Source organism: Alligator mississippiensis, chromosome 5 (genome assembly GCF_030867095.1).
Source record: "Alligator mississippiensis isolate rAllMis1 chromosome 5, rAllMis1, whole genome shotgun sequence".
NCBI lineage: Eukaryota > Metazoa > Chordata > Crocodylia > Alligatoridae > Alligator > Alligator mississippiensis.
The window spans coordinates 127,786,632-127,813,843 of record NC_081828.1 but is presented as its reverse complement, the minus strand read 5'-3'; the positions used below and the strand labels follow the sequence as shown (position 1 = coordinate 127,813,843).

The 27,212-nt window shown below is 45.5% G+C and overlaps 1 protein-coding gene across 1 annotated transcript in view; it reads right to left on the bottom strand.

Moving 5' to 3' along the window:
* HERPUD2 (HERPUD family member 2) overlaps nt 1-23,539 on the bottom strand; it is a 32,802-nt gene extending 9,263 nt beyond the window's left edge. The window contains exons 1-4 of the mRNA XM_006261725.4: nt 23,291-23,539; nt 13,130-13,207; nt 9,457-9,570; nt 6,050-6,207 (exon numbers count right to left, since the gene is read on the bottom strand). Coding sequence (XP_006261787.1) covers nt 6,050-6,207; nt 9,457-9,570; nt 13,130-13,207; nt 23,291-23,422 — 482 coding nt within the window. The 5' untranslated portion in view covers nt 23,423-23,539. The remainder of the gene's footprint in view (nt 1-6,049; nt 6,208-9,456; nt 9,571-13,129; nt 13,208-23,290) is intronic.
* Nucleotides 23,540-27,212: the final 3,673 nt, after the last annotated feature.

Here is a 27,212-nt window from a genome sequence, read left to right as displayed (position 1 = left end):
GTGAACAAAATTATAACTCAAAGCGGGGTTCAGCTGAAAAAGTTTGAAAACCACTGTAGTAACCTAATAAAGGAGGCATGAAATTTAGGAATTCACAAAAAAAACCCAGTGAGAGAACCTTTCAAGGTAACAACACTGTCCAAGAGCTGGCTTGCTATCTAGAAGAGACAAGCATATACTTCCAGTATACTGCAGAAAAAGACAAAGGAGGGGCAAGAAGCAGACCAGTTTAGAAGTCTGGCAGCACTGCAGGATAAGGGCTGCAGAGTAGAACAGGCTGAAACTGCTACTACTCCCCAGAAAACCATCTACAGAAAATTGGACCAGGAAAGGCCAAGGTCCATCTGCACATTCAGTAACGACTGCAGCCTTGGAACAGTCCTATTAGGAAAGTGTACCTTCCACCTCTAAGTGGCTGACAGAATTCAGATCAATTGATTTGGCAACACTCAAAATTTAATGGGAGGAGGGGGAGAGTGCAAAGGAAAAGATCACAATAAGAGAATAACGTTTGAGAAAGGATTTATTTCTTGCTGGGGTGAACAGGATTAATGGTGTACACAAGCAATACTAATAATTGGTGTGGGAGTGGTGATGTGTTAAGTGTCAGTGGAACAAGAAAGCACAGGTAGTTCTCACACTAGCTAACAATCAGTCAAAGATATTTTTCAACCCTTCATTTGTTTAAAGCATGTTGTTAAGAAAGTTTGGGAGCCAATTATAGCTTGCAAACAAAGTATATTGCAAAGGCAGTGATTGCAACTGGCATCCAGCAACACCTGTCCCAGATATTTCTAGTTCTACTGTAGAATTGGTAAGTATTCTATGGAGACTCCTGAATTACATTTTTATTGTCCTGGGGTTAAAGCCATACACTAGTTTCCTTTTATTGTTGCTTTGGGATCCATGAATTGAGAGTTGCACAAAGAATGTGAGCAACACTTAGGCTAGGGAATGACACTACACATAAACCCATTTAAGTGATTGTAGTATCATCCATGTGGGCACTAATGATGCGGCCAGGAGTAGTCTGGACCATGTCATGAGAGACTACAAGGCTCTGGGTGCCAAGCTTAGGGAGCCAGGAGCACAGGTGGTTTTCTCATTTATTCTTCCAGCGAGCAGATGTGGACGGCGCCACAAGGCCTGCATCAGAGAAGTCAACCAGTGGCTTCGGAGCTGGTGTTACAGGGTGGGCATCGGATTCTTCAACCATGACTCACACTTCCACGCAGCAAACATGCCAGGGCAGGATGGGCTACATCTCTTCCCGAAAGGTAAGTGTGTTTTCTCTTCCAGGTTGGCTGATCCCATACAGCAAGCTTTAAAACTAGGTTTGTCAGGGGATGGGGATGCAGAGGTGCAGGAGGACACGCTGACGTCACAGAATCATAGAAGTAGGGTCAGAAGGGACCTTGTAGATCTTCAAGTCTGACCCCTGCCTGGGCAGGAGGGAAACTGGGCTCAAGTGACCCCAGCCAGGTAGGCATCGAGCTGCTTCTTAAAAACCCCCAGGGTAGGAGCCAGCACCACTTCCCTTAGAAGTTGGTTCCAGATCCTAGCCACCCTAAATGTGAAGTAGTTCCTACGGATGTCTAATCTAAACCTACTCTCCAACAACTTGTGGCCATTAATCCTTGTTATCCCGGGGGGCGCTAGGGGAAACAAGGTCTCCCCCAAACCCTTCTGGTCCCCCCTAGTGAGTTTATAGATGGTCACAAGGTCCCCCCTCAGCAGCCAGGTGACACGAGCAGGAACAACACAGGTAAGTGACAAGGGCCCGGGTAAACTTGGGAACAAAAGGGCAGCACGAACACCCAGAGGAGGTCTCAACTGCCTCTACACAAATGCTAGAAGTATGGGGAATAAGCAGGAGGAACTCACCCTCCTGCTAGCTAGCAAAAACCCAGACCTGGCTGGGCTTACAGAAGCCTGGTGGGATTCTACCCATGACTGATCAGTAGACACGGAGGGCTACAGGTTGTATAGACAGGACAGAGTAGGGAAAAAAAGGGGGATGGGGTTAGTGCTCTATGTTAAAGGACAGCAGTACACATCCTCAATGATCAGGATGGGTTCAGAAAAGGGGCAAACTGATGCGCTCTGGGTTAGAATGCAAAGGGGTCGTGGGGAAAGAGACTTGATAGTGGGCGTCTACTACAGACCGCCTCACCAAGGGGATGAGCTGGACCTGGAATTTTCAGGTCAGTTCATGGAGGCTGTAAGGACAAGGGATGTGGTAGTCATGGGTGACCTAAACTACCCAAACATCTGCTGGGAGGATCAGTCAGCCAGGTCTGAAAGCTTATGTAGGTTTTTAGCCTGTATACAGGACCCCCACCTAACCCAGGAGGTACACAATCCCAAAGGAAATGCCTTACTGGACTTGGTCCTTGCCACAGGCGATGACCTGGTGAGGGATCTGTGGGTGCTCGGATACCTAGGTGTTAGTGACCATCGTCTGCTGGAATTTACTACCTGAGCAGGGTGGTGAAAGCAAGCAGTAAGGCAAAAGTCCTTGACTTCAGGAGGGCTGACTTCAATGAGCTAAAGAGATTAGTAAGAGAGACATTGGGGACTTGAAGTCTCAATGAGATGGGAGTCCAGGACAGGTGGTTGTTCCTTAAGGAGACGATCCTCCGAGCTCAGAGGGAGTCAGTCCCAATGTGAACCAAAGGGGGTAAGAGTGCTAAAAAGCCCCCTTGGCTCAGTAAAGGCATCCAGGAGGGCCTGAGGGCAAAAAAGGTGGCATACAATCAGTGGAAGCAAGGAGCTATCATCAAAGAGGACTACACCTCCATCACTCATGACTGTAGGGAGGCTATTAGGAAGCCCAAGGCAGAGACGGAACTAGGGCTGGTGACCAGAATTAAGGATAACAAAAAGTCCTTTTTCAAATACATAGGGAGTAAGAAGGCGGCACCAGGTAACATGGGGCCCCTATAGGACAGGCTTGGCAATCTGGTGATTGCAGCAAAGGAAAAAGCTGATCTCTTCAACGAGTTCTTTGCCCCTATATTTCTGAGCAGGGACCAAGACAACTCCCCCATTAGGATTATGGACAGGCTTAGGGGACACGACGCTATGCCTAGGGTCAGAGACGATCTAGTTAGGGAACTTTTGGAGGGGCTGGACGTGTTTAAAATCAGCAGGTCCAGATGCTCTTCACCCGAGGGCACTGAGGGAATTGGCGGAGGTCACAGCAGGGCCCCTGGCATGACAGTATGAGCACACATGGTGCTCTGGCCAGGTCCCAGAGAACTGGAAAAGGGCTAATGTGGTCCCCATTTACAAGAAGGGGAGAAAGGAGGACCCAGGTAACTATAGGCCAGTTAGTCTTACCTCAGTCCTTGGGAAGACCTTTGAGAAAATTATCAAGGAGCACATCTTCAGGGGCTAAGCATGGGAGGTAATGCTCAGGGGCAACCAGCACAGGTTCACTGCGGGCAGATCCTGCCTGACTAACCTCGTTTCCTTTTACGACCAGGTTACAAAGTCCTTGGATGTGGGCACTGAGGTGGATGTCATCTACTTGGACTTCAAGAGGGCCTTTGACACTTTTTCTCATGCCATTCTCTTGAAAAACTAGACGACTAAGGCATGGATGCCTACACAGTCAGATGGGTGGCAAATTGGCTAGATGGTTGCACCCAGAGAGTGGTGGTGGACGGGTCATTTTTGACCTGAAGGGATGTGGGCTGTGGAGTTCCCCAGGGCTCAGTTCTCGGGCCTGCGCTATTCAACATCTTTATCAGTGACTTGGAAGCGGATGTGGAAAGCATGCTGTCCAAATTTGCTGATGACACAAAGATGTGGGGAGAAGTGGGCATACTGGAAGGGAGGGACAGAATCCAGCTAGATCTAGACAGGTTACAGCAGTGGGTGGATGAGAATAGAATGGAATTCAACGAAGACAAGTACAAGGTGCTACATCTAGGGAGAAGGAACCTGCAACATATATATCTATAGGCTGGGGAACACCCTCCTCAACAACACAGTGGCTGAAAGAGATCTTGGAGTCATTGTGGACTCCAGGATGGACATGAGCCGCCAATGAGAGGAAGCAGTTAGTAAGGCTAACCACACCTTGTTGGGCATCTACAGATACATCACAAGCAGGTCCAGGGAGGCGATCCTTCCCCTCTATGCAGCCCTGGTCAGGCCGCAGTTGGAGTACCGCATCCAGTTCTGGGCACCACACTTCAAGAGGGATGTGGCTAACCTTGAGAGTGTCCAGAGGAGGGCCATTCACATGGTCAGGGGGCAGCAGACCAGGCCTTCCAAAGATAGATTACAGGACCTGAATCTATTCAGACTCCACAAGAGAAGACTGAGAGGGGATCTGGTGGCCATCTATAAACTCACCAGGGGGGACCAGCAGAAAATAAATGAGGCTCTGTTCCCCTGGGCACCACCTGGGATAACAAGAAATAACATCCACAAATTGACTGAGAGTAGGTTCAAGCTTGATATCAGGAGGTGTTACTTTATGGTTAGTGCCATCAGGCTCTGGAATGGGCTCTCAAGGGAGGTGGTGCTCTCCTCTACTTTGGGAGTCTTCAAGAGGGGGTTGGATAGATATCTGGCTGGGGTATTATAATCCCAGTGCTTGTTTCTGCCCAGGGCAGGGGGTCGGACTTGATGATCTGTTCAGGTCCCTTCCAACCCTAGAAACTATGAAACTGGTTTAAACCTGTAACAGAAGAGATGTTCAGTGCACATAAACCACTTTGAAAATGGCAGAAACTGGTTTGAAATAAACCTAGTTGAATGTGGTATCAGACTTAACTGATTTGGCTCAAACTGGTTTATGCAATGTCTGCCCCAGACCCCTTGCTGGTTTAAGATGAATCAGATTTACATTTGATCTAGCAGTGAAAGTCATCCTTCTCAAGCTGTGACACAGCTTAAAAATCTTACTGCTTCTTCCCACTTAAGATCATAGAATCTTAGAAAAATTATGGTTGGAAGGGACCTCAGAAGGTCATCTAGTCCAACCCTCTGCTCAAAGCAGGACCATCCCCAACTAGACCCTCTCTGGATAGCCTGTTCCAGTGCTTAACTACCCTTCTGGTGAGTAAACTTTTTTTAATATCTAACCTAAACTTCCCTTGCTGCTACTTGAGACTATTGGTCCTTGTTCTGCCATCTGCCATCACTAAGAACAGTCTACTACATCCTCTTCAGAACCACTTTTCAGGTAGTTAAAGGCTGCTATTAAGTCCCACCTCAGTTGTCTCTTCACCAGACTAAATAAGTCCAGTTCCCTCTGCTTCTCCTCAGAAGTCATGTGCCCCAGCATCCTATCCATTTGCTGCCCTTCACTGGACTCTCTCCCAGGTGTCCACATGCTTTCTGTAGTGGGGGGCCCAAAACTGTTCACAGTACTCTAGATGTGGCCTCACCAGCATGAAAGCAGGGGGAAAGAATCACTGCTGGCAACATTCCTGCTAATGCAGTCCAGTATGCCATTAGCCTTCTTCACAACACAGGCACACTGTTTGCTCATATTCAGCTTATTGTCCACTGTAACCTCCAGAAAGAATACAAAATGAAATGCTGATACTGCTTACTCAATGACCAAATATCAGCAAAACTAGCAAATAAGGCACAGAAAATATTTCTGAGTGCCATTGTTGCTTCCTAATGCATTCTGAAAAACACATCAAGTACAAAACACTGCCTAGACCAGTGATTCTTAATCAGGATGGTAAGCATACCTGGGGTACCACTAGATCTTTTGAAAGTGCCTTAAGGTATGAGGAGGTAAGTGCAGGCTCAGGCTCATTCCTGCCTAGCTACTACCTGCCCCCACTGCTTGGCTTCTCTATAGAGAGGTAAGCACTGTAATAAATTAGTTCTTGAAATGGGGTGCTGCTCAATCCACAAGTTACAAAGAAGTGCCTCAAGTCAAAGAAGGTTGAGAACCACTGTGCTAGATGACAGAGTAGCCATATATTCAACTGAAAATCTAAAACTGAAAAGGTTACTTAATAAGTAAAGTGCTAAATAGCAACAAGATGTTAATTACTACACCAATTTCACTTACCCTTGCCTTAAATATGGAAACTGGTGGCTTTGCACAGGATGGCTTTGTGCTTGTAGAAGGCTGCGATGCCTCACCCCATCAGAACTAGTATTCAGAGACACAGATGATGTTTCTTGACTTGTGGGTGATGGAGTAGTTGATCCTGAATGTTCGGAGTTCTTAAAATACAAGCACAACTTCCTTTAATATTTTTCATCACACTTACAAGATTCAGTACTTTAAGCACTAGGTATGTAATTACTCAAATGAGTATTTTCTTTCACTGCAAAAATATTTAGCACACATCACAAAAAGAAACACTTACAGACTTGGTCTCACTGCTCTACAAAAGAATTAAAATCACCCAGGAATTTATACGGCAGGTGGAAAATTGTTCCATCATAGCCAGCCACCAGGAGAATGTCTAATAAATGTATGATAATGTTACCTTTGATAAATACCAAACTGTAACAGTAAGCATTAAAAAACAGCATCTATATGGCAAAAATCCCCTTCAACAATAACTCCAGAGTGCAGAAGTTACTGACTTAGCAGCACATTCTTTACATAGCTGTAAGTGAACATAAACATGCTTATCACATATGCCCAAAAAAGGAAGAGTTTTATGTACTAAAGGAAATAATGAAAGAGTGGGGGGGGGGGAAGGAGGGGGGGGGGAAAGAGATATTTAAAAAAAGAATGGATTTTTACATGTCTTCTCCCCTTCCTTCCCCCCACAAACAGATTAGGAATTTACCACTGTATATTAACTTGATCTTGATCTAAAAAAATACTTTTCAGTTACATGCACTGTTTATAATTCTAGTTTCCTCTGTAATGGTTTTATGTATTCCAAATATAAGTAGTAACAAATATAAAACTTCTAATGAGAAAGGTTTACGACAGCATTCAAACACTGATCAAGCTATAGAGCCACATGACAATCTGGTTGAGGTTATATTGTATGGATTAAATGCAGATACGTCAAAGAGAAAACAAACTTGGCCTCAGAGAGGAGGAGAGAATAAAGAAAATAGCTGATCACTATAAAAGTGCATTTTTTGCTTGCTCAGATTTGTTTGATAATATCCTTTATTAGAGCAACTACAGTTGAGAGAGAGATTAGACAAGCTGCAAGGAAGGTCATGTTGGCCCCCAAAGCTTGTCTAATCTCTCTCCCAACTTTATAGCTGGTCTAATAAAAAAGGTATTACCAAACAAATCCTGGTTCCTGCATATCCCATATCCCCTGAACTATCACAGCTATAACACTCCTGCTTTTTCTTACTGGCAGTTAAGGGAACAAGTGACACACACTGGGCGCGTCCACACATGCAAGCATGTGCGCTTGTAGCAACTCAAACAGAAGTGGTGTAAATTTGAGCCAGGGCTTTTTGCCTCAGCACATGTGCCCAGATATGCATTTTGGTGCGGGGCAAATTGTGCCACTTGGGGCAAAATAACCCTGCCTGGCTCCTCCTGGATCTGTAGCCAGGGGGAGCTAGAGCCTGGGGCCAGTACCTGTGCTGTCCCCAGCAGTATAAAAAGCTACCCTTTCCTGGCCCCATCAGTATAAAAAGCTGCCCTGGCAGGTAGCTCAGGGCTATTTACTCTCCGGAACTTCTGAGGCCCAGCCACCTGGTACCTGGGGACACTACCCCTTGTGCCAGCTGGACTGCTGAAGCAGCCCTGAGAGGTGCCTGCACCCTTTACCCACTGCAGCAGTCTGGCAGTGGGGGCTGCTGCCTGGCTATGACCTGCTGCACACCTGCCAGACCCAGATGGGGCCTGCAGAGCCAGTAGAGGCATCTGCCCCTCTGGGCCAGCTGCCAGTGGTCTGTGGCTGCCGGGTTGGCTTGTGTGCAGCACTACTGCCATATGTGCCCCTGCCCGGCCATCTGGACAGCTACTGCCCAGAAGATGTTCCCAGTGTGGTGGCCTGCTTCAAACTGTCAAAGCATGTCCTCCTGGCACCAACTGGCCAGGAGGTCAGCCACAGCCAACTGGGTCCAAGGTGCCAGCTCTGAGCAGGCAGAGTCCTGCCACTGGCCTCCCTAGCAGCAATTCTAGTGTTCCCTATTGGAAAACTGAAAAATCCCTGATAAAAAAATCCCAAAGTCACTCTGTAAAATACCCTGAAATCCATGTTCCTCCACAATTAAAACAAAAAGACCACTATATACACACACAGAGAGAGGGAGATCAGTTGGGCAAAGTTTTATTGCTATATCTACAGTGTTAAAGCAATTTGGAAGTGCAGCGGTGCCTCTATCATCAGAATAAAATGAATCCTAAATACCTATATGTTTTTAGGCCCTCCACTGGGGGCTACAGCTCCCTACTGGGGGCCAAAGCTCCCCACCAGGGCCCACCACCCCCTCCCCCCTGCTCCCCCGGATTGCTGCTCTGCCTGGCCCCATCCCCTGCTGGCTCCTGCAGCCTCCCTCCCCCCCCCCCCCAACCCCTGATGGCTGCCCCACCCAGCCCCACCCTCTGCTCCCCCAGCCCCCCAATGGCTGTTCTGCCCAGCCCCACCCCCCGCTTGCACCCCCAGCCCCAATGGCTGCCCCTCCGACCCAGCCTCCAGCACGTAAAAAAACCCAAAAAAAGCCTCTACTCACCGCAAGAGCAAGGGCTCGGGGGGCCCTGGGGCCTCCTGGCGGTGGGACCCGGGCTAGGGCCACTGGGGCTCTCACCCCCCCCCCACCCCCCCTGGGGCAGGCAGTGTGGTTCAGCACCAGGGTAAGGTCCAACCACAGAGATGCTCTGGCTGTTAGCAGAACATCTCTGTGGAGGACCCAGCCTCCAGTTGCCTCAGGGCACGGTCCGGGACCATGAACTGCCCTGCTTTTTTTTGCTCCATTTTTTTTTGACCCCTGGGTCTAATTTTCCTCTCATGCTGCAAACCTTTTCCAGTTCCCGCATGTGCCTCTTGCAGCATCTCAAAGGGGTTTGAGACGCTGGAAGAGGCACGTGCGAGGTCATCTGGATGAGCCCACTGAAGGTATATTTGTTTACATTCTTTCCCAGCTAACCTTAAAGGCCTCCTGAAAAAAAGGACACTCTCACCTATAGGGAAGAGCAAGACTGAAGCAGACTATTATGAGAACTGTCTTCTTGTTGCAGCCAAATAAAGAAACTCCCAATTTCATATTCCAAGGATAAAAAGAGATTTCCATTATATATAAAAACAAACGTCTTCAAAATCAAATTCCATCATTTAACCAAAACAGAGGTAATTTGTTTTTTTGTTCTTGAAATACCGTTAAAACCCAATTAATTGTACAAAGCAGTTAACAACAGGATGTTTCCTAACTACATTCTGTGTTTTAACTAAACTGCTTTGCAGTGAGATTAAGAGTTAAAGCAAACCGGATAAACTTCATAAATCTCAACACCACATCTTATACAAAGAAAGAAAAACTTACTGAGTTGCTGCTGGATGTCGGTGCTCCATTACTCTCTCTACTGGTGTTGGGCTTTGGAGAACTGGGGGGTGTCCGTGAAGTACACACTAGATGAACCATATGATATTCATCTTGCTAAGGATAAAGACATTGAAGAGTTGAAGCAACAGCATTTCAAAATGTTTCAAGTAAATAAACTCAGTTTCAAAGTAAACTCACAATTAATAAGGTAGTATAGCTCTTAATTAGCAACTGTACAAATCTAAACAGCTGATCACTTTGACACACATTGCATTCCCTCAGCAAATCATGATGCAAATAAGCAGTGTTTAGAGGTTTAAAGGTTTCATGTTTAAAGGTTCAGCAATTTTTTTTTCTTATTCCCTCCTATAGAACTGCAGCGTTGTCAGACAGATAGGAATCTATATTGGAAAAGAGGAGACTAAACTTTATTTCAGAATAACATCTACAGAAAACTTACTCTCAACTCAATTTTTCCATCTACAAAACAGAGAATGCTTGCCTGTGTGTCTGAAGTCTGCCTAACCACCAAGTTTATTATTGCAAAAACACTCAGATGCCAAAGTGCTGCACAAACTTTTAGTTCTCATCCATTTACCATATAGAAGGTTGGGATCCCCATTTCACAGTTGGAAAAACTGAGGACCAGCTATTGCCACATGCAAACCATGAGGCAGTGGCAGCATATTTTTGGTATGCTGTGGCCACATTCAAATGATATTGTGAATATGGTCACAGCACACCATATATTCAAACTGTATTCTGGAGCTTCCCCAACATGCTTATGTAAGAACCAGCCATAATTCTGAAGCCACAGTGGGATGCACTCCATAGTAAAACAACTGAATTCCTTAAGTAGTTATTTATGACATCTACCAGGACAGATTTAGAAGTAGTAAGTGCTAAGAATTCTTCTCAAATACCCAGACTTAATTCTTCAAAAGGGACAACTGACAGATTCCTTCTATACCACATTCTGCACTCCCATTAATGGTTTTCAAACAAGGAAACACACCCATTCTCATGCTGAACTCCACCTCCGCTCCAATCTCTCTCATCTCTTGCTTCTACCCTTTCTGTTGGTTCCTTCCCCTACTAGTCAGCTTCATCAGATTCAGAAAGCTGTGAACAAAGTGGGGTTTTCTTGCTTTTTTTAACTGATCAAACAAATAATTCCCATACTGAATGATCAGGCACTTCTTAAAGGGCAGCTTATCTCCAGAAAGAGGTACAGAACGGTATCCATTAAACACCATTCTCTAAAGATTAGCATATCCTAGGCATTCCAACTATCCATGTTATTGTCTATACCCATTCCTATATAAACATTTCCAATGAACATATTTGAAATGTTCCAAGACCTCTCAACACAGGCATTACAACGTGGTCAAACAACATCATTAGCCATTAGGATTACTTGGAAGAGCCATGACAGAGGCTTTTGGTTCTAGCTATGTTGTTCTAAGGACACAGGCAGGCAAGGTTCTTTGGGTAGATGCGATACCTTTTATTAGCCCAACTCAGCTGGTCTAATAAAAGATATCAGATTTACCCAAAGAACCTTGCCTGCCTATGACAGAGAGATGCTTCAAATAAAATTTCACCCAGTGCTCAACTGATTACAGGAACAGATGGCCAGTTAGTCAGGAAGAATATGAAAGAAAACTAAGGCCTCTTGGAGGCCTTTTCTTTAAAATCTAAAGCAACTGAGAATCCACGGATTTTGGGAGGGGAAGGGAGTGAATAATAAAACTTCCCTTCCTTCCACACAGATTTTATTCTTTTGGCAGTTAGACTGATAAAGATATCTTCAAACTGTGGTCACCCAGGAATGAAAATTTCTTTAAGTAAAACAAATAGTTGTATAACAGCTATAGTTGTTAAAATGCATGTACATTCAGACAAATAAACAAAGAATGGGGTAGAGCCAGTTTATATTTGTTTTTCCTCAAGATAAAATATGGCTGGAATTTGTTTAAGCAGCCCAATCTATACTGGGTAAGAGCCTATCATATATCCATATGCCATCAGGCTACTGTAGCATTTCATGACTCAAAAGCAGTGATTCAGACCTTCAGCTATTACTGGTCAGCAACCACAGAAATAAAGTTTCAGCACAAAAAGCAGATGAACACTTTTTTCTTGGTTACTGCTTGAAAAAAACTATTTCTCTATACACTTCCCAGCATTATGTCGCCTCACATTCATTTATGTTTCTTCTAAACTGCAAGCAGTTACTAAAGCATGCTGATTTCAAGACTTCAAAAAACTTCCAAAAACAGAAGTTAGTTCACATGCACTATGGCTCAGGTATTACATGGCAAATAGTTCACAAATCACTATACAACGTTGTAGTTCTTTGATCAAGATTATCAAGAATGTTTTAAACACGTTTCCTTCTTGTGCAAACTGATGTCAGAAATTAACCTCAGGATTCCAAGTACAAAACGATCTCTCTTGATTATATTACCACGCCACTGTTCTGATTTGATTAAGTTCCTGCTGGTCAGAAGTACTTAGCCAAGTCATTCCGTCTAAACCAAGAACTTTGAATTTTGACTCCTGATGCTAGTACACACTCAGATTTGCCCTTCAACATCTGGTTTCTTAATAACTTAATCACATAAATCTTTCGCTTTTTACTAAAAGTGAACCATTGGTGCGGGGGGGGGCGCCGCCAGCAGTACACAACGACACACAACACCAGGAGAGAACAGGAGACACTTGTATCAATCTAATCAGAACTATTATTAAACCCTAACTAGAAATATACAGCCAGCAGGAGTTAAAACATGTCCAGGAGTTAAAAATCACAACAGCAAAGAGCTAATACCACAGGTGCTCAACTAGGTATGGCCCAAAGAGCCATGCCATCTGGCCCACAGGGGTCCCTATAGATCTGAAAAATTAGCAACTGGGGAGCAGTGGCAGTAATTGCCATTCCCTTGTTGCCAAATTTCTAGATTCACAGGGAGCCCATGGGCCAGACAGCACACTAGATCAGCAGTGGAGGTGGCCCTGGCCTGATCCAGGAACACAGGTGTTAGCTAGAGGCAGCAGAGAGCAATGATCTGACAGCACGAGGCCCAGAACCAGCTGACAGCACACTGCCAAGGAAGGCAACACGGGGCCCCGATCCAGCCCACCGAAAGATTGAGCACCCCTGGCTTGCACCATGCATAAATACTTGTTAAAGATACAGCTATGGATTTGTACATGTAAATGACCACAAGCTGCCCAACTGGATGCAGAACTCCCACTGCTTGGTCAACAGTTCTGCTGTGAATTAAAGTATATAACCCCATAAACATTTTTTTCCTCAGATGAACACAACACTCTGCATTATACTAAATGTGTATATTCATATGCTGAAAAAATTACCAACCACCACCAAACAATGGAGGTAGAACTTGAGCTAACTTTCAAAAAAAGTCACAATTCTACTGGACATCACATCAGTTACTAATTTACCCAAAATATCTACCCTTCCTCCACTAGTGGCAGTCCCCCCTGCCCCAGTCCCTCAACACCATATCCCCTGAAGACACAAACGTTTTAACTTTCAAATTAGTTTTCCTAAATATATTTATATTACATGTAGATAAAACAATGAGATTGGAAGCTAATACAAAGAGACCTATTTCCCCATGCAGTGGTTTGAGGTAAAGCTTACTTTTCTGAGAACATCTTTCAGCTGCAGATGATCAGGAAGCAGTCTGCCAGAATACACCAGTCTCTGATCCTTTGTAGACTAGGAGATGAGACAAAGAGAGGAATTTAGCTTCTTCCAGCTGTCCAGAGTTACAGCTGGAAAACATTTGTAGATGCAAATATGTTTTACAAATTCCTACTACCTACTGATAGCCTGTAGGCATTTCAGTGGCTTTGTAATTTCAAGTCTCTCATAAAATTTCTGACAGCAGATAACAAAAGATATGCCACCTTTCACAAAGACATGTTACTAACAAGTCATTTACTGTATCCTACTCATTAAAACCCAATAGTATAAATCAATGTGAAAATGGTTTTCTTTTCAAAGACATTTGGATCCAGTACTCTTCATCCTTTTCCCATCCCTAAAAAGCAATCAAAAGATCTACCCAAACCACAAAAAGGGGTGGAAAGTCCCTGAGACAGGTCAAGAGAAGTTTCATACACTGCAGTGACCAGGGATTTTTCTTCCCAAAGATTCTAAAATGGGGTGGTGCATTTTTTTAAATAAAAATTAAAACAGAGTCCTATTTTGTGATACTACTTCATTATTTTTAGTTAACAGAAAAAGTTATATGCAAGCAATATTTGCAATAAAGGAAGAATATAAGGGTTCCCCATCTCGCTGCTTTTGAGATTAACTGAAAAGCAGACAATTTACCTTTTGCCTTGATTGGGCAAGTCTAAATGTGCAATTAAGGGGCATGAATAAACTGTGGCTTACTGCTCCCAGGCACACCGTTTGCACACATGCCCAGGACTGCAGCATATTGAGCTGGATTGGAGTAGCCCCAGCTGGTAGGGGGCCACGAGGTGGGGGTCAGCCTGCCAACCCAGGGCTGCTCCCTACACGGCTCAACATGCTGTGGAGGGGCTGGCTGGGGCAATGTTGACACATGCACTGCTGCAGAGATTTTTAGTTTACTCCAGCCTACTGGGGGTGCACAGATGTACATGTACTACCCAGTAGAGGTACCGATACATCGGTCCAGTATCAGGTCAGCACTGATATAAAGAAAATTGACTATATTGGAAATTGGCCTGATGTGGCCGATAAATGCCCATGCGTGCACGCAGCCACAGCACATCACATAGGCAGTGAGGAGCACAGCCTGATAGCATGGAGAACTGTGTCCAGCTGGTAAGTCTGTTGTGGTGGAAGGGGAGGGAAGGGGCATGGGGGGTGCAAATCAAATGCCCCCGCAGTGAGGGAGGGAGTAGGGCTGGGGCAAGGGACAGAGACGCATCGCATCTGGGGAGCGTGGGGGGCAGAGGCGGCTCCAGTTGCTGTGCACTACTCATCCAGCGGCTTGTCCAGTGGCTCCCGCCTCTTACCTAGGAGGGCACGAGGGCATGTGTCCCTGGATCTGCACTAGGCGGGCTGCAGCTACAGGCTGGGGTCAGAGGCTGTGTAGCACTGCGGTGCGGCAGTACTGGGAGGAGGCTATGGCAAAATATGGGGTGGCTGCAGACCCCCCACAGACCTCCTCCCAGCGCCACCGCTGCCCACCCAGCAGAGATTGGGGGCAGAGGCCCCCCACCCCTCCTGGATGAACAACAGCAGGAGCTGCCTGCCCCCACCCCTCAGATGAGCCATGGCTCCATCCCACACCCACCCTGGCTGGCCAGCACCTACCCCAGGCCCAGCCCCACTCCCTCCCTCACTGTGGGGGGCGTTGATCTGCCCCCTCATGCCCCTTCCCTCCCCTCTCCCCTTTCACCATAACAAACTTACCAGCTACATGCAGCTGTAATCAGAAATCAGATCAGTACGGGCCCCCAAAATCTTTATCAGTGCACCACTACTACCAAGCTAATTAGCCTACTGTGTAGTAAACATCTCCTGTAAGAAGCGCCTACTGATACTTTGTTGATAAAGATAGAAAAGCTTGCTACATTTTTAAGTTCTCTCCCCTCACCCTTTAGCATTTTTGATACTGAAGGCCATATTTCTCTCTTTATTGAATAACCCCAAAAACATTTGGGGTGGTTTTGAACAGTAATCTTCCGCAACCCCTGCAGCTGCACGTACAGTCACATTCAAATCACTATTCAGATTCTCAAACACTGCTAACTCCAAATTTCTACAGGCAACAGAGTCTTTGAAAGTTTTTACTTTTCTCAGTGCACCCACCCACCACATCTCACATTTTTCTTTTCTTGGAGTCCCCAGTAAATTGATTTGTACCACAGCCAATGCTCACATAAGATTTTTCTTCTTCAATATACCAACTATCACTAGAAACATTTTAAATGATTAGGCAAAAAATTGGATTATGTTCCACAGAAACAATGTTCTGATTGTGTTACCTAACAAGCTTACCTTTTCATTCCTATTCCTATGATTTACCATATTCAAACACAGTGGCACTGAACGGTCCAAGCTATAAATCTATTCCTGCCACAAAATCAATGATAACAAAGGGACGGGCCATATATGCACAAACCAAGCTTTGTTCCAGCAAACACTGGAGACATTTTCCCTATTAATCTCCGTTTTATTAGCACCTTAACTTCTGTGTTTGCTTTTATCAGTGATATAATAAACATTAATTCCACTGGTTGCCCCCACTCCTAAAAGTAGGCAAGTTAGCTGGAGTACTATCCTCTCCACATACCATAGATTGCCATTTTTATTGGTTTATTTTTTATTATATTTCACCTTTAGATATTGTGATGACTTATAGTTTAATTACTATACTTATTCAGGGTTCCTTCTAAAGTCAGGCTAAATCATTTTGCACTGCTTCTCTATGTACTGACTGCTCTCTTCAAGAACAGGCCGCTGCCACAGTTTGCTGCAACTGCTGGCTTCCTTCTCAAACATATGGGAATTGCAAAGTGCCCCAAACATAACAAATTCACACAGTTACTATGATTAGGAATCTACTTAAACTGCAGTGAGACTAAAACAATTTTTGCGGTTGGTCACAGTATAAATAGCAAATTCCACAGATATTTCCTGGATGTGCTCCGGCACCCCCACCCCTAAGTGCTGATTGGCAGAAGCATATTCCGTACTCAGCAGAAAGTAAATTATATGTAGCACTGTACAAAAAGTTTAGGAATACTAATTTATGCTTAATAAAAACCAATCCATTATAGATGTTAAACACTAGCATGCAGCATCCACCAGCAGTTGCAGCTGACATCCTCTGCTATGCAAAGACTTGTCCATGCATCGAGATGGTACAAACTCAGAAAAGGCACCTCATTTGAGTAAAAAATACGAACAGCATTCAAGAAGTAGGCAGCAGGTTATTTAAATTGAAGTGGAAGTGACTGATCATACTTGCGGTACTGATTTAACTTTGCAGCTATTGCTTGGAACAGTTCTTGTCTGTGCTGGTTTTCAGTTGGACAGTCTGAAACTTATTGTGATGCCATATCTTTAGTCCACTTGACCAAATCCATCAGTTTGCTGTGTGCTTTGTGAATCAAAACCTGCTGATTCTCAAACCATGCTAGAAGCTTCATGAACCAGACTGCATTGTCAGCCACAAATTTAACTTGATTTTCAATGTTATCCTGTTTTAAGACATCACATAGCTTAAGCAAGCACTGTGTGCAGGGTGTGATTTCAAGCTCACTGCACGCAAACTGCTGGTAGTACTTCAAATTCTTTGTGTGGTAATGAACTGCATTAAACCACAAATTCCTTCTTGTAAGCACTAGTTCTGGTGAAGTGAAACAGTTGCATTTAGGTCTCCGTTTCGATTAGTCATGGACTCCCTTTCTTCCTGAACAATGTTTGAATGTTTTTTTTAAAGAGGAAACCAGTGTATCCACATGGGGAAAAACATGTGCACCAGATATCACTTACTAAAAAAAAGAATTGTGCATTGCAGGTAACATGAATTGTGCTGGACCATCATTCCATGGAGCACATCAGAGAAAGTTTTCCACATTTACATTGCATTATTAGAGAGAAATGACGAGATCTTGTTAAATTCTAAGCCATCGTTTACAACAGCCTTCATTACAGCTTGTGCTGCAGTTCAAAAATTTACAGACATGAACCGAACCAGCTCTGTTTGAAAAGCAGACAGGTTGTGGTCTTTCTAGCTCCCAGGTACAAATAAAATGTGGAGAACATAATTATCCTGTGCATCTGTTGCTTCATATGCTATAACTGAAATGAAATAATATTCTGCCAGTGCTGATTTTGTAGACTGAACATTCAAAGCAATTACTTCTAGTAGATAATACTGGCAAAGTTGGTTTGCATGTGGGAAATTGCCAGCATTTGGTACATGCTTGTAGAAGTACTCCCTTAGTTTCAGGTTACCAGTTTTTTCCAAAAGTATGTTGACAGTAATGAATGCCTCCACTAGCTCAAATGTAACTTCCCTTCTTATTAAACTGCTTTCAGTGGTTCTTTTAAACATAGAGGTCATTGTCATTTGTTTTTTGTTCTGAACTTTAGCGTCTGCAGAAGCCTTTCACTTTATATGCAATTTAGACACTAAATGGTGATCAACCGTGGTTTTCCCCCCCAGCATGTACAGTTATATTGCAAGATGAACAAAACAATTTACCAGCACCTGAATGTGAAGTTCCTACAGGGAACTGTGCTACACAGTCCTGAGCCAAAATGTACTTAGCTTTTTAAAATTTATTTTCAATCATCTTCAAACTTCAAACTACTGTATTTAACTTCTTAAATGATGGCGCTAAATAAACATTTCACTCTGTCTTCCTGACTGGAGCTTTCCTTTAGTCTAGGTCACTACAAGTAGATAGTAACTCTCAATCATGTGATCTATGACTGTAGTGATAGTGTTACATAATTTTAGATGCAAGTCAGTTGTCTTGGTATTGCAGTAAGCATTGGCATGTTCTAAAACAGTGTTTTATATCAATAATATGCATTTTATTTTTTTAGGTTGATTTTGTAAAATCCGTGGAACCACAATTTAAGCAGTGGACTAGTTATGATGTCCACTGGTTGGAGTTTTACAGAGTCCAAAGACAGGCCTTTATTCTAGCTCCTATTCATAGCTCTATCAGTCAGGCAGCTACAGTAGACTGCAGGTCCCTTAGCACTATATGAAAGAAAAACTCTAAATGCCTTAAATATCAGGAAAGAGCACTTTAAATGTACAGAAGCGACTACAAGTTGTTTGCCTATCCCATTCATCAACTAGCCTTCTGAATGGTTAAACAGTATCCTTCTTCAGGAACTTTACACTACCAGGGTTCTTTATTACATCTCCCACCACCCAGAATACAGCCTATTATTTTGGGGTGGATATGGCCCATGGAGCCATGTCACTCAGCATGCTGAGCTCCCCATGGATCCAAAAATTTGGCAGTTAGGGACCAGTGGCTGCATTAATTGCTGCACTACTCACCCTGCCATGGCATTTCCAAACCTCTAGGGAATCCTGCAGGCCAGATGGCACTACTGTTTAAGCATGGGGAGACCTACATCCCAGTTGCTAATCACTGCATGTGTATTTTACATTAAACAGTGATTTGGTAAGATACAGACAGAACCCTTAGTGAAGGGATCAAAACCTAGGTCAATGCTCTAACCCGGAGTAGGCAAAATATGGCATGCAGGCCAAATCTAGCCCACCAACTGACTGTATCCGGCCCATGGCTGTACCCAGGGTGCTCCATGTGGGGCTGATCATCACCTGATACTGCCAGGGTAGTCCACGCTCCCACCCACACCCACCAACCTGCACTGGCCACGTGCCCCTTGCCCACCCCACAGCGGGAGGCTCCCAAGGGAAAGGCAGCAGAGTGGAGTGCCTCAAGCTGGCTGTAGGCCCCCCTACCCCCTCCACAAAATCTGCCTTAGCACCCCCACCCAGTGCTGTGGCCTGCCCGCCCCACACAGCTCAGCCTGCCCTGCTCCTCCCCTCCCGCACACCCCTTGGACAAGCTGCCCGTGATTCCGTCCTGCTCCCAGGGTCTCATTCACTGTCCTGTCCCACTCCGTCCCTCACCATGAGGACCTTGATCCGCCCCCCATACCCCTTCCTTCCCCCACAGACTTACTGGCAGGATGCTGCTCTCCAAGCTGCCCAGCTGCATTCCTATAAATCAGTTATCAGATTGGTATTGACCGATATGGCTGGTTAGTAATCGACTATCTGTATCGGCCAAGAAAATCTTTATTGGTGCACCCCTACCCAGTACCCGAGGCAGTTCTAGTCACAAGCACAGGCAACAGGTTGAACATCTAGGAAACTGCTAGGCATCACCATTTTTTTGCTACAGGGCAGTTTTGAGACTCTAAGCACTTAAGCGGAATTTACAGGCCTCTAGCAGAACCTCAGATGTGCCTCAATGTTATCTGACATTTTCTGGCTAGTGACACTCCAATAAAAACATGCAACAACACTTAATTAACCTACAGGACAAAAAATATTTACATCATATCAAGGTAAATATCAACCAGATTAGAAGCATCTTATGCAGCAGTTCCTCCACTGGGGCTTAGGTTTTCCAGTCTTAAGAAACATGAAAATATTTTTACTGAGTTCTGAAGAAAAAGCAGTATTTGAGCTATTAGGTTGGAATGCCACTTTTCATCAATATTGTCTGGCTTATTATCCCCAGCAAAACACTTTCTACAACATATGGTGCAAGCTATTTACAGCTAAAATTAGGGGCAATTTTAAGGATACCATCTTGCAGTAACTGGATATCAACTAAACAAAATTTCTCTTCAAGCTTATCCCTTTCTCAAGTAATAGAATTTGCAATTCTTAAAATTTAAGCATGGTAGCCACATCCTGTTCCAGGATGAGAAATAAAAGTCATTTCAGAGTGACTGTTTATGTAAATAAGTACATCAACTAATTCATGCTTCATCCATATGTTCCCAAATTCTTCATTCATGCTCCAAAAAGCAAACCAAAATTGGGGGGGAAAAACTGTATTAACATGAATTATGGCAGTTAGCAGCCATTCGTAAATAATGCTACAAGAAATGAAAAATAACACATCTGGATTCCTTCATCAATTTCAGAACTCACCTTTTCCACTCATACTAATACTCATATAACAGGTAAATAGTATACACACTGCTTCACAATATGAATCTAAAAACTGCCAACCCTTGAAAAACTGGGCTGGATTTTCAAGGCTGGTTTTTTTTCCCCAAACAAACTTCTCTCTAGGGAAAGTTGTTATTCAATTCTTCACCAATTTAAATAGATTTAAGAAATTGGAGCCACTAATCCAGACAAATAAACCAACTTAATATTCACCTAAACTTGTTTAGCTTACTCAGCTATTTACCAATGTAGTAGAATTAACTAATTTTAGTCCTGACTGAACCAATGTAAGTGCACCTACATTAGAAGCTTGCACTAATAATCTAATTAAACCTTTCTATATAGCAGGCATAACTGTTTTAATATAGATCAGGCCTCAGAGTCCTGTTCTCATTTGTCTGTGCCATCCCTAGGGTAACTGTTTGGTTAGCTTTTCATCATTCAGCAACATGCAACAATACCCCAAAATTAAATCATGGATTAAAATCAAGACAAAGGCAAACTCATGAGTTTAATGTCCAAACTCTTATTTATTATTTTTATATTTTTCTAATTTTCTGAATTAATTTTCTTAATATATAGTACACCCAGGGAGAGCACACCACTATACCTACCATTAATAAGCATACTGACTGCTGGTGCAGTAGTGATCTACATCAGTGGTGGCCCAACCCAACCCTGCCGATGGTCCCCCATCACCGAATCTCCAGACCCACAGACCCCTGCAGGCCAAATGACAAGACTTCACAGGATGTAGGTTGAGCCCCACTGACCTATACAGATGCATAGAAAACTAATTTACAGGAGTTATCCAAGACAGTTTGAAAAGATTAAATCAAATCAATAGACTTCTTCTATCCATTACTAACTAAACTGTTCCACCCATTCTTAGTATTTGTAAACTAATGCACTCTTTTTTTGCTGCCATTTTAATAAAAAATTTCTAAATCTTATATTTCTTCAGTGACCAGAGAAGTTCAAATGACAAAACGGTATCCCAGGGTTATTTTAAAAACACTTTTCCTACAAGTACAATAAATCTGATAATCTTGGAAAAAAAAACAAACCTAATGTCCAACTCTTAAGTTAACTACAAGACCTGGAAGAGTTTGATTTGAAACAAGTTTGCCAGTTTTACCCAACTTGCAGAAGCCCCCTAATACATCTTTCCTGCCCAGAACAGGGGGGCCGGACCCAGTGATCTCATGAGGTCCCTTCCAGCCCTAAACTTCTGTGAATCTATGCTTATGCTTTATTAGAGCATGATAAAAGATGTGCCATCTAAAAATCTTTAATTTATGTTCAACTACAATTAAAACTAAAATATGTAGTAAAGACTACTTCAGCTGACCCTTCTATTGGTTACTCTGTGTAAAATACAACAAGCTTCTCTCATAAAAATAAAATGAAATTAAAATCAATAAATTAGCACTGCCCCCATCGTCTTCAAAAAAGCAGTTTGTGTACCAGATTTATGTCTCTTGGTAACCAGAGACCTGCTGAAAAGGAGTTTATTGCACAACAAGAGTGTTTACCAGGGAAGTTGAAATAAATCTCTCATCCCCTGAAAGCAACATGATGCAATGTACATTAAAGTTTTCATGTACTGTTACGCATTACAGCTCTTTCCTTAAACACTGATTTCAGTTCTCTGACCAAGTGAAATCAGAAGAGTCTTATATTGCTCCAACTGGGCAATATAAGTATAAATACTTTTTAAAAGTGTATTCTGGTAAAAAAAACCCTGTAGTCAATTGAAGACAATTGTTTATTTTGTTTAAAGCAGATGCACTCTTTCAATACAGTATTATCAAACATCTAAAAGCACATCTTCTGGCCTCAAGCTGAATTTTCTATTCTAACATCTCAACTTTGTTTGATCAGTTAAAGCAAAAAGCATCATGTACCTACATAAGCGATCTGCTCCTGTGATTAAAACGTACACAAAAGTTCCCCCCTTCAGTCCTAATTCCTTCTGCAAAATGTAGGAGCGTTCTTTTTTCAGAACAGAAAAATGCTATTTTACCACTAAGAAAGATACTTCTTTTGGAAAAACAGCCAAAGCTCACAGGTTATTAAACAGGTTGTGTGTCAGGCATCTGCAAGACAAAGCAGCAGGCAGAATTACAAGCAGGCCCAGGCTCCCATCCTACTGGGTGCTATTCAGAGATAAAATGAGGTAGCCTCTGCTCCAGAGAACTTTCACCTTACCCACCATTTGCCAAAGAAACAAATGGCAGTGGTCTGGCATGCTCTGAATGGCAAATGCATGCAATAAATCCTGCTTGCTGAATGCTAAGAACAAACTATAACCTCTTTCGACCATGTCTCCTTTCCCTTAGCTTCATCTGCACGTTATGGTTCTTACAATGTGCAAACTTGGCCTTTAACTGAAAGCAGGGCAGATGTGCCCACCATTGTGACTAATCAAAGCAGACCTCCGCAGACACTGGTGACAGACACAGCAGCACAAGCTTTTGTGGGCTGACGCTTGCTTCCTCTAAGGCATTTAACTGAACACTCCAAAGGGAAAGAACTTGGAAGTCACAACCCTTCTCCAAAGACAACAAACAGGCAGGGGCCTGGGGGACAAGCATTAATACGACCAGCCACTACCCGCCTTATCTGACATGGCATTATTTGCAAGAACAAAGAGCACCACAAGGGCCTTGGATGTTCCTGAACAAAGACACAGACACACACACACACCACCACCGCCACTAACAGGATTTGCTTGGCCACCATGTTTCAGACAGCGCTGTCACTTAACCAACTGGAACCGACCCTCCAACAAGCAGGTCCTGCACCCATTACCAGCAGGATAAAATGCCCTGCACTGCCCTGGGATCTCCCACCTCCAACTTCCCCAGCCACCAGCAACCCCCAAAATCTGGGCCCTGCTCCACCTTCCAGCCAAAACCGGCTACAACCCGGCTGTGGAATCATCCAAGTCCCAAGTAGGTGGGCTGGTTTTAAAGCCAGTAGAGTCGTTTTTAGTAGTGCCCCCCGCTGCTTTTATGGTGCCATTCGCCTGTCAACCACGCTATGTATGCACCGTCTGCCGGGCGGTGCCCCCGGCCCAGCACCGCCCCCCCCCCGCGGCCGCTCACCGGCTGGCTGGGGTAGACAGCGGCGAGGTGGGACTTGAGCCGAGCCACAGTCCAGTGCAGGAAGCAGCGCACGGTCTGGTCCGTGTACTTCTGGTTGGGCGCCTTGATGACGAGGGTCACCGGCTGCTCCATGGCGCTCGAGCCCTCAGCGGCCGCGGCCGGTCTGCACGGGGAGGCTGCGGGCGCCCATCCCGGCCGTGCCGCGCCCTGCCCCGCGGGGGGGCGGGGCCGCGGCGTCACACACCAACCCCCACCACGCAACAACCCCCCTCCCCGCCCCCCACCAGCAGCGCCCCCGCCAGCTCCGGCAGCGGCGGCCCCGGTGTAAAATGGAGGCCGGAAGTAAATCGCCTCCGTCCGGGCGCGACTTCCCCTCCGCGGTGCCAGGGGGCGCTGGAATGCTAGCCCGCCGCGCATGCGCACTCCGTTGCTATCGTGAGGTTGACGAGAACGCAGCGCATGCGCACTCTGGAGGGGGAGGAGGGAACGAGCTAGAGGTTGAAGCTACTGGGGAGGAGGAGAGCGAGCTCCGCGCATGCGTACTCTGCTGCCTCAAAGAATGCGCGAGCGGGAACACGTCACGCATGCGCACTTTTCTGCCTGAGAGCGCAGTGCCCGGAGACTTGGAGGGAAGGCGCCGGAGGAATGCTGCGCATGCGCACCCCGCTGCCTTGGCGAGAAGGAGGAAGGAGCGAGAGAACGAAGCGCATGCGTACTTCTCTGCCTGAGGGAGCGAGAGAACGCAGCGCCTTGGCGGGACAGGGAGGAAAGGAGCCTGACACAGTGTTGTGCATGCGCACTTCGCTGCCTTGGGAGGAGTGAGCGAGCGAGTTGTGATCCCGCCCCGGAGGGTGGCGTTGCGCGCGCACCGGGGAATGGCCTGGAGGTTGAGGTCTGAGGCTTGAGAGGGGCAATCTTCAGCCAGTCCCTTGGTGGATAAGCCCAGAAACAACGAATCTCGGGACTTGAAAATAAATGTCCTAACGATAGACTTCTGCAGGCTGTCCTATTTCTGCAGCGAGAAGCCAGGAAACTAGGCAGCCACTAGGGATGGCCGAGGCAGCGTTATCGTTTGCCACTCCAAGGAGAAGCACCAACCCCTGAAAGATAAAACCAGTTAGTCACTTAAGCAGTAACCTGGCTACACATGCCACAGGTGGTGGAACAAGCCACAAAGGTGTTGCGCTAAAGATGCGTAACATCACCTGAAATATGCATAATAACTTTGTGGCTGGTTCTCATTGCACCTTAAATGAAACGTGTGGCCAGGCCGATGGGCACTCCTGGCGTCTGGAGAGCATCGGGGTCAAGGGTTGTGGCGCACGTCAAGGCATGGAGCTCTAATCTGCTCCCAGCATGAGGGGCACAGCAGAGCCCTGGACTCCAATGCCCTGCAGAGGCTGGCCATGCTGATCAGCTGACTGGAGCCCAGAATCATGATCCTGGACTCCCCCTGCACCAGCAATATGGTAAGATTGAAATCTGATACCTGTCCCTGCAGCCTCACTGTAACAGGGCAAGGCCCCTGCCAGTTTTAAGAGGGGAGGGCAGCTGTCTTGCTGCAGAGGAGGGTAGACTGGCCATCAAGCCCAACTAGAAACCCCGGTGTGTGGTTGGTAGGGCTTTGGGGCACATAAGCCCAGTGCCTGAGCCCAAGGTGGGCAGTCAGCTGCTGCATGCTGCAGAGAGGCAAGCTCATGTGACAGAAGGGTTGTTGGGGACTGACCAACTGACAGCCAGACACCCACCCCACCCAAGGAGCTGGGATGAGAGGGTTCCAAGGGAGATATGGCTTGCAGGCAACACTAACCCTGAGTGGGGAAGACATTTATATAAATGCAAGCTACTTCACAAACTAATATTTTGAGACTGATACCAGGGGATTGGGTTGCGGCTATGGGATAAGTGTGGAGACTGTGGAGGGATCCCTGGTGGGCCTCTTTGTGGCAGGCAACCTGGCCTGGGGTTGGGAACTCCCAAGGACTGAGTCTGGTAGAGCAAGAGCAGCTCAGCCTAGGGTGAGGAGTGCAGCCAAAATAAAGGGACCAGGGTTGGGAAGGCTGTGGCCTGGACAGAGGTTCAGGGCCTAAGGGCCAAAAGCTGTGTTGGGGCCATATCCAAATGGACGTGGAATAAAAACTGCAAAGCACGGGCATGGCCACAGGGGTGGAAGGAAGCCATGAATATCCCATAAGGCAACTAGTATCCTGAGGCACTGATATGGACAGCAGGGCCACAGCTCAGTGCCCATGGGGCAAGACTAGGGTCAGCTGGGTACAGGAGGTACCAGCTAGCTAAAGTGGAATAGGGCTCCCTCTGGCATCGTGGGGCAGCCCCCCTTGACACCATAATTCCATCAAGGTGTGGCAGGAAAGGAAAAGGGAGGGTACCCTGAGGAGCTAGAGTGGGGACAGGAGTCCAGTGCATGGTCCTACTACATGCACCTCTTGCTATGCATGTGTAGCATAGCAGGAGGCATGGTTTGGGATTGCAAATCAGATCCTATCATGCCTTTAATGGAACATATGCCAGGGTCCTAAATGGTCATTGCCTTCAAATGGTTTCATTACTAAATTATCATTACTGCCTGAAACAGCCTCTTGTATTAGCACATATTAGTCTTTATTGATCCTCACCACACCCCTAGGAGGTAGAGAGTGGTAGCAAAGTTCTACCATTGCTTCACAGATAGAAACCAGAGACACAAAGAGTGATCCAAGGACATGTGCCTGTGTCAGGTCTTTCCATCCAGGAAGAGCACACACCAACTGCTGAAACTTCCTTAGCCTGACGAAGGGTTTTTGAACCTGAAAGCTTGCTTAATAACTATTCTCCAACTATTTGGGTTGGTCTAATAGAAGATATCAAATTCACACAAGGAGCCTTGTTTGCCTGTGTCAGGTCAAGAATTTAAACTCCTGTTTCACAAGTCTCAAATTAGCATCATAACCCCTAGACCATTTTTCCCCTTTTCAGTTCCTGAGAGGGCATCTTTTAAATGGTGGGACCTGAATTTGAGGTGGGGGGAAGATTTTTGACTTAAAGAAATCTGGTCAAGTGGTTATTGCTACTAAGAATTGTCACAACCCAAAGTTGTGATTTTTTGTTTGTGTGTGTGCTTCGGCATCGCTAAACTATTTCCCGCCATTTTTGTCGCTTTCTTTGCACGGTAGAGCTCTTTGCTGCTAGAGAGAGCTCTGGTGCAACGGGGGATTTCCCACCAAAATTACAGCTTCTTTGCAGTGTGCATTCCTTTTGCATCGTAGTGATGCTCGCCGCAAAGAAGTTCCCGCCATTTGTATTAGAGTCCACGCCATGTTATTGGGCGACTCCTAATTTAGGCAGACGTGGCGGCTAGCGATTGGCTTGCTAGCCGTACAAAAGGCTTGGGTAGTTTCCGCCCAAGTTGGAGGACCCCATGAACACCGGAGGAGGGAGGAGAGAGAGATATTCTGTGTGAAGATCTCCAAGCGCTGTGGACCCTCGCGGATCCGGCACGCCTCCCCTAAGCAGGCAGAGAGAGGCAATAAAGCCGAGCCTATGGAGCTTTCACTTCTCGCCTCTCCCTGTCGCCAAGCACAATCCTAGACGTATCCCTTTCCTGTAATTTCAGACCCCGCGGAGCCTAGCAAACTCCGGGGAAAACTTATCGGACCCGCGGAGCCTGAATAACTCCAGGGAGATTTTCGAACCCAACTTAACCGGACCCGCGGAGCTTCAGCAACTCCGGGGAATAGAAACCAGACTGAGCCCAATTTTCGAGCCCACGGAGTCTTAACAGCTCCGGGGGCCTGGGAACCGAATAACAAAACCCACGGAGCCTAGCAAACTCCGTGGGAGAAATCGTTTTGTCAGAATCCTCCAACGAGGGTTCAAGCGGGAGCTGTGCCTGGAAACTTATCCAGCCTACACCAATACCATC